The 8,503-nt window shown below is 31.9% G+C and overlaps 2 protein-coding genes across 3 annotated transcripts in view; both read left to right on the forward strand.

Annotated features, from left to right (window-relative positions):
* LOC110018545 (E3 ubiquitin-protein ligase RGLG3-like) overlaps window positions 1-8,503 on the forward strand; it is a gene marked incomplete at its 5' end in the record, with an annotated part of 81,585 nt that overhangs the window by 65,649 nt on the left and 7,433 nt on the right. For both annotated transcript variants that reach the window (XM_020715886.1, XM_020715887.1), the window contains 6 exon segments: window positions 2,152-2,249; window positions 2,605-2,684; window positions 3,312-3,417; window positions 3,778-3,905; window positions 3,995-4,103; window positions 4,183-4,239. In XM_020715886.1, coding sequence (XP_020571545.1) covers window positions 2,152-2,249; window positions 2,605-2,684; window positions 3,312-3,417; window positions 3,778-3,905; window positions 3,995-4,103; window positions 4,183-4,239 — 578 coding nt within the window.
* Window positions 1-8,503, forward strand: part of LOC110018549 (cycloartenol-C-24-methyltransferase 1-like) — a 77,285-nt gene that overhangs the window by 8,135 nt on the left and 60,647 nt on the right. The gene's annotated exons all lie outside the window — the stretch shown is intronic.

Raw genomic sequence — 8,503 nt, forward strand, 5'->3', positions numbered from 1 at the left:
TAAATTTTCAATCTAGCATCTATAGATTTATTGTTGATTTCATTGCAATGTTTTAGCACAGACGTGTATTTCTATAGAAATTCAACTCATGCTTATTACTTAGTTTTTTGTGATCTTAAATATTTTAAAGGATAGTGATCCAAACATAGAACAATTCCTTTGAAAATCTAATAATGCCTCTAATATTAAAGTGATTTTATAGTCTAAACTTGCACTGAAGTTGGAATATATTTTTGTTTTTTAAAATTTCAACCAAATAAACGATTATATGCCCATACTAGGTTAATTCATTGATTCCTAATGCAGATGAGCGCATAAATTCTTAGAAATTTAAAATTAGGTAAGGTAATCTTTGAACCGGTCAGTTATTATAACCACACTCAACAGATTTTGTCCATTGGAATTCATCTCTTTATAAGATAAATAGTAATTGGTACAATGGTAGCGTCGAGCCCTTTGATAAAGCATTGATAAAGGATAGCCAATGCGTATATAATGAATGGAGTGATTAATGGACACTTATTTCAAATTTGGATTTAGAGATAAAATTTTTGTTTATAACTTTTTAAGGACTTTCTTAAATTATACTAAGTGCTCCTTGATTTGTTATAAAACAGATTGTTATTAAAGAAGATAACTACGTATTTTTCACGAAAAGGTTACAAATTATTATGAAAGTATTAGGTGATTTATTGTTACGAAAGCCATCACTAAGCACTCATATGAGACATTTTTGTTATCTTAAAAGCAATCCCCTGTCTTACAAATGTCTCTCCTACAATCTTACCCGATGGCACTATTTAAAATTCCGCAATTTGAGGCATTGATCCTCGCTCATATGAGACATTTTTGTTATCTTAAAAGCAATCTCCTGCCTTACAAATGTCTCTCCTACAATCTTACCGGATGGCACTATTTAAAATTCCGCAATTTGAGGCGTTGAGCCTCTCCTCAGCACAATCTGAAAAAAAAAAAAAAAAACTTGTCGAGGCGTACAACTCAAGCAGTTTGGGTAAGGTGTACCTTTCCCTTGATTTTCTATTTCCCCACTGACTTTCTCATGACCGACTCCCACCCTAGCCTTTTACTATGCCAAAACGAAGGGTTACGAGATATAGAAATTAAGGGATACGAGCTGAAGATAAAGTAGAATACATTCATATGCTTATATATAATTTTATCTTTTCAAATTTCCTTGATTAAATCTCAACAATCTATAACATCGTTGGCTTGCTGCATCTTGTCCAAAGTGCAATTAATTTTGGATTTCCACCATAGCTATAGTGTTGTGAGTAGAAAAATTAAATTAAAACTTTAAGTAAAATTTAATCAAAACTGAAACTAATTCCATTACTTCCTGATCATTGAGAATTAGCATGTTGTTCTATATATCAAAATAATTATTTTGATAGGATGCAATGAAATGATTTTTGATGAATTTCAAAAAAATCGGAATTTTTTATATGCTTTATTTTGGTAATTTTGCGCTCGTAGTTTATCAAAAATGGGTAATATAATAATGGGTATCTAAACTCGAAATGTTCTGACTGGAATTTAATTCGCGGAGTTGAAATTATGCAAGGATGAGGTAGACGTAACTAACTAAATAAAAAAACTAGAGAATACATCCTATAAATATTGGAGCGACATCATGTACAATTTACACAATAAATTAAAATAAAATAATATATACTGATACAACTCATATAAGATTATAACTTCCTATACTTTTGAAGTATACTTTCTGATTTCCATCATGAAATACTTGTGATAAGGCTAATGATGGTTGTGATGGTGATTTTCTATGGTGCATAGTTTTGATAAGGAATGATCTTCATGGCAAATTCATAAAGTGTCATAGGGCACAGAAGGTTATTTGTCAATAGATATGCCAATTTTTACATAATTAGAGTGCCTCAACTTTTAAAATTTTGCATGGCTGAATATATGAACTAACTGATGATTAATATTCTTCATTAGTTTTTGGAAACGTTTTGCCAGATTTGTTGATGCCGTCATGTTGATCGAGTTATTCGGCTTGTTCTGAAACATTCCACCAATTATAATCAAATAAATGATATGCTAAATAGAATAATTCATACTGAATTGTTCATCGATCTTTCAATTCCATATCTTTTGATTGCCATGCAGGGCCAACCTCATTTGCTCCATTGATTCATGCAGCAATCGATATTGTTGAGAGGAGTAATGGACAATACCATGTGCTTGTAATTATTGCTGATGGGCAGGTTAATAAAGTTTGAATTTCCGTGTTCAGCTCGCTTAGTTTAAATTGATTTTAGGGGCAATGAATAGATACCACTCAATTCCTATGAATTTAAATATCTGACAACTATATTTTATTTTTTTATTTATCCCAACCAAATCTTTTAAATCATACAAAAAATACCACTGTCTTAATTCTTAAAAAATGAAACACACCTTTTTTGCATAGGTAAGATGGCATGTACGTAATGATTGAAGTTGAGGTAAGATGGGATGTACGTAATGATTGAAGTTGAAGTGTTAGATATGTAAACACATAGGAATTGAGTGGTATCTATGTAATCTTCTTTTGATTTTAATGATGCCACAATAATCCAGGTTACCAGAAACCCAGATGTTCCAAGAGGGAGTTTCAGTCCTCAAGAACGTGCAACAATGGATGCTATTGTCTTTGCAAGGTAACACACTATATCTCATTCTAATATATGGGCTTGTATTCTGCTGCCACCAATACATAGAAGCAGCAGGCGTCATATGCAGCATGTCTGGGTTGGCGGCATTCCCACACCCCTCCTCACCAAGAAGTGGCTTTCCTGGCGTCTATCTCTGACTTGGATCCAAGAAAGCAGAAGTGCATCAGTGGCACACATCGTTGCAATGCCCCCAATTAGGGGTGTGACTAAGCCAAAGTGACTGTTGAGCTTGCTCTGGCTCGACTCGATAAGTTCACATGCTCGTTTAAAAAATAATATTAATATTAAATATATTAAAATTTAAGACTTTATCTATAAATTATAAGAGACATTGAAAAATTATATTAAATGATTTCTTTTTATCTATCTCCTAATTAATTATTTTTTTATCATTTTATCATTAGCTTAAATTAGTATTGTTTCTTTCATTCATTATAAAAAAGCTGACTCGTGACTCAGTTCAAACTTGTAGACTTAAGCTCGAGCTTGAACTCGATTAATTATTTAAGCTCAAGTTTAAGCCGAGGGTGGCATGAGCTCGACTTGACTTGTTTACACCCCTACCTTCAACAAAGCTTGCTATTTTGTTTTGAACCTTTTTTGACTCTTCAGTCTCTATCCTCTTTCAATCATTATGGTTGGTGTGGGTGACGGGCCTTGGGATGCGATGCAGCACTTCGATGATAGCATTCCTAGGAGAGAATTTGATAACTTTCAGGTGCGTTGTTAGGCAAGGATTAATACATCTCAATGCTCAAACAAATATAATTAATTTTGATCAAATTTATATTTTTATGATCCTTTCTTATATCCTTTTAACTTTTGTAAATATTGGGAAGATTTTCATTGGTACCACTCAGTTCCTATGTATTTAAAAATATAACACCTAAACTTTAATTTTCGCATACATGCCACCTTACCTATGAATGAAAAGGTGTATTTCACTATTTAAAAAGTAAAGTTTAGGGGTTTGATATGTAAATACCAAGGAATTAGGTGGTGTGTATGTAAATGCCCCATGTTTTTGTTTCATATCAATTAATTTTGTTCAATTTGGTCCTTATTCATACTTAAGCAGTTCGTAAACTTCACTAAGATCATGTCATCAAGCATGGAAACAGAAAAGATGGAGGCAGCCTTTGCCTTAGCTGCACTGATGGAAATTCCATTTCAATATAAAGCAACTCAAGCCCTAAGACCTATAAAGTAAAGTCTATTACATTTTTCTGTGCTAAATTATTCTTTGTGATATTTATTGATTTCACTGCGAGTTCAAAACCTTTGTAATTTATCAGACGAGGGCGAATTGGTGCATCAGTGGTTCTTCCTCCTCCCTCTCGAGTAATTGAAATGGATGATGCGGCAAACTTGGCTTCAACTAGCAGTAATCCTTCAACAGAGCAGGTACTTTCTTCTTACAATTTTGGCTTAGATTTTTATGAACAAATACCAGCTTGATTTTACTTGCTGATTTTGCTTGTAGGACTGCCCGATTTGCTTAACAAACCGCAAGGACATGGCATTTGGATGTGGTCATCTGGTAAGATTTAAATATTAGTACCCTCTTTTTTCAGCTTCTAAAACAGAGACTATCCATGTTTCTGTATATTGAGAACTTTTGATTTTGATTAAGGTAAAATGGTAATTTGTTTTTTTGAAACTTCTAACATTAGGTTTGCATGCATAGCACACAATTCTTATGTATTTACACATCTCACACATAAAATTTCAAATTTACACATAGCACTCAAATCATTTAGCATAAAAAATCGTAGTATTACCACTTTTTAAATGTGAAATATATCTTTTCATGCCTAGGTTTAAAGCACCATGCAAATATCAAAATTTAGGTGTGAGATATGTAAAAAACATAAGAATTGTGCATTTTTCTGGGAAAAAAACCCATGTCCTAGAGAATTGGTGCCACATCATGATTAGACCTGCTCATATCATATTTGTTAAAGGAGTGCTGCAAACTGTAGCATTTATTTAAACTCAGCATAAATCATTTTTTGGATTCTAAATTGAAGAATCATTTCCCTTTTTACTGGTTGACAATCAAGTAGTTCTGAAAGAAAAATGGTGAACGTAGGATTGTGCTTGATGGGCAAAATCAATTGGTTTAACTTGCAGGATCTGAAAGTGTATTTTTTGAGTATTATGATAGGGATTGATTTTAATAGTCGAGAAAATAGTCTGGTGCTTTTGCGGGCTGCGAAGGACAATTATACTACATTTATCAGCACTAAAATTATGAAACTGTGCTTCCCCCAAGGATATGGCACTCATTTTACATATGTGCACAGATATATATATTTTTTATTTAAACTTATAAACCACGACAGCATTTTTTGATTGATCATAATACTAGCACAAACATATTTCTATAATGGCAAAAGTAAAGAGTGATGAAGAAAATAACATGAAGAAAAATATCCTCAATTATGAAGATATATTAAATATTATATATTTCTTATAAGTATTAAGCATGTGTAAAATTAATATTCTATAGCATAGTAATTCTAATAATTCTTAATATCACACCACAAACTCATGATTATACAACAAGGAGCATCAAGAGTTCTAATCAGCTCGAGTTTGTGTAAAGCTTGAAGAATTTAGATATTCAAATCGAGAGCTCTTTAACAGCTTATTGAAATTTTTGATCCAAAGTTAATTGATGCTCGAAAAAGACATTCTCTAGGGGACGGATTAGTCCTTAGAGATTGGTGCTAGGTGAACCATTGTTGATATTGCAGGTTACAGAATCTGTCATGAAAGTAAATATGAGAATAAGGCATTATGTGCCAAGCCAGTTGGAGACGAGGATTTAGCTCAATGGCAAACACAGATCAAAATGAAGACAAAGACTTAGAACCTGAAAGTTGTACGTAAAGCCAAAACGTCAGAGCCTTGAAAAGATAACCAACTCCTTATAGTCTGGAAATGAAGGCATCAGAAGTGCTACCGAAGTCATATGAGTTGATAGAGATGGTAGGTGAACCATAGGACAATAAGGATGAAGATATTGGGTGAATTGAGATTATGAAGCAAGAGGCAACATCAGGTGCGAAGAAAATATTGAAAACGAAAAGTGACGTATTTGACATGGTGTTTGGCTAGTCGAAAATGATAGATGAAGATGGTGATCATCACACATGTTGCATGTTAAAAGAGAGATTGTTGAGTGCGTAAGGTTTAGAAAAGTAGAGACACAAAATTGATGCTTCTTGAAGATAAATGACTAAAGATGGGGCATTACCAAAGAGATTGGGTTGGCAAGATCAACTAAAGCTGTCAAAGATGAAATGGATATATAATCATATTAAAAATAATAAATGACTACATCTTTACTTGATTTCATTTCAATTTTGTACAAAGATTTCTATTGATGTAAATTGTCGTAGAAATTAATAATGAATACTTACGATAGGATGTACAAGAATACACAAAAATCGCACCTCTTAATTTTCGTACTCTCAGTTTTTGTAATGATAATTTATAAGTGACCAAAAATGATATTTTGCTAGAAATTTGATTACAAATAAAACTCTTGTTGAGATCAAGGTTCACATTGCAAAAAGAAAAATCAGATTCTAAAGACTTGAGATTAAAATTTGATTGTGTAAAGACTTGACAATCTCAATCATGCAGCCAAAAATCAATTATAAAGTGCGTAGATGTAAAGGAACAAGGATAGAAGTCATCGAAGATCTAGACTTAAAAACTTGAAGAATCCACAAATGTAATTTTGAGAGAAATTTGAAATTTTGCTAAGACAATATTAATTTTATATGCCTAATGTTAGTGGTGTTAACAGATAACCTGAAACTAACTTGCATTGAAAATTTCTGATTATATATGGGTTTATGGGTTGGGTACCTGAATATAACGCGTTTAAATTCTTGTTCTAAAATGCATAATCTCTTTGATTTGTTGACAACTCTCCATCACTTTAATTGATATATTTGAGATAACTACGTTGTGTTGAAAAAATGAACATTAACCATATAATGGAACATGTAAGATGGGTCGGGTTCGGGTCAGTTAGGTTTATGTCGAGTCTGGTTTAGCCTTGACATTCTCACCTTGACATTAAATGGGCCGCGTTTTGGTTAAACAGTTTTAAGTCGAGTCAAATTTTGGTTTGACCTTATCCATTCCATTAACTTGAATTGATACCCTACTTAGGGGCTTCTTATTTATGATTGAAATTGGAATTGGGATTTGTACTTACAAAAAATCTGTCCTAAAACACTTTTTTTGTTTCTGACATCACAGAACATAACAACTCTGAATTCTTTAGAAAAGAATCAAACAATTGAAATAAATACCGAGGAATTTATAGAAAGAAACAAGTTGTTAAGACCCAGTTCGGTGCTTAGAATGAGCTAAAATGGGTACTGCGGTCAGACGGTATTAACATATAATCATTCAAATTTTTAAAACTCCAAATATATATAAAAGTGCGGCTAATAATCCATATGTGCAATAAGGAAGTTTAAATCATCCGACGGCAACATAAAATCTGCAAAAAAAATCCCAATCCACAATCATATATTTCTATAAAAAAAACCATTACAAAATGAAATTATAAACATAACATACTGGTTTCTATCAATTGCAGTTGTCATGTAAACCAAGTCTCTCCTATCAGACATATCAACCTAAAGCTTTTCATTTTCCTAAAAGAAACCGTTAATTGCAACCATAAATACGACTTAGTGAGTAATTGTAATATAATATGCATTAAATTTTTATGTTATACTATTCATGAATGATCAAAAGAAAATGCAGTTCATTTTATTAAAAATTTAAATATATTAATTCTCGTTTCACTTTAAGTATTTACCGTTTTTAACTTTTTTAAAAGTCATAACAAGATTACTGTTATACCCGAAGGTATCCTAAAAAATGTGTCTGAAGGCACCCTAAAAAATGTACTCGAAGGTATGTTCAAATTTACAGCCGAAGGTGCACTTTTATTATTTCTTTAATGTGTACAGGTACATCGCGTCTTCTGCTAGTAGTATCTGGGGGTATTCTTGTATAACTTAAACCTTTACATTTCATTTAATATGAATTTAAAATCATTTAAAATGTACCTTTATCAGGCTGTTGTTTTCCTCTCATCCCTTATACCATTTCAGACTTTCAAAATGAAATTCATAAATGAATATTAGTTTTAAATCATTTAGTTTATTTATTCATTTAATTAAATATTAATTTAATGCATAAAAGAAAGTATTCTCTCATCTTAATTTAAAAAGACATTTGAAACACTTATCCCTTCACTTCACTTCCCCTAGCACTTTGACCTCTCTATTTTCCTTTAATTTAATTGTTTGATAAATTAAAATCACTAAAATTAATTCATAAAATTTTTTGATATGCAATTGATACCACATTTAATTAAACTAATTTACATAATTAATGCATGGAACTTATAAATCTTTACCTTATCCTTCTTTGAATACCTTGATTCACCTCTTTCTCAAATTCCAAGACTTTGATTTCTTATTCAAGTGAACTACTACTAAGACCTAGAAATAAACACCTACTCTCTCTTTCTTTTACACACACACACAAATTTTATTTATATAATAACATATTAATTAACTTATAAAAATATTAAACATACTTTATATAAATTTTGGTCTCTGCCCCAAACCCACGCACAAAAGCAAGAAAATTTTACATACGTTGTCCATATGCGAGCTACGGACAGACGACGACGCAATACGCCGGCGAGGTGTTTTTTTTTCGCCGTTGTATCACATCCATCGTCCATGCATATCACATCC

This window comes from Phalaenopsis equestris, unplaced genomic scaffold (genome assembly GCF_001263595.1).
Source record: "Phalaenopsis equestris unplaced genomic scaffold, ASM126359v1 Scaffold000024, whole genome shotgun sequence".
Classification (NCBI taxonomy): domain Eukaryota; kingdom Viridiplantae; phylum Streptophyta; class Magnoliopsida; order Asparagales; family Orchidaceae; genus Phalaenopsis; species Phalaenopsis equestris.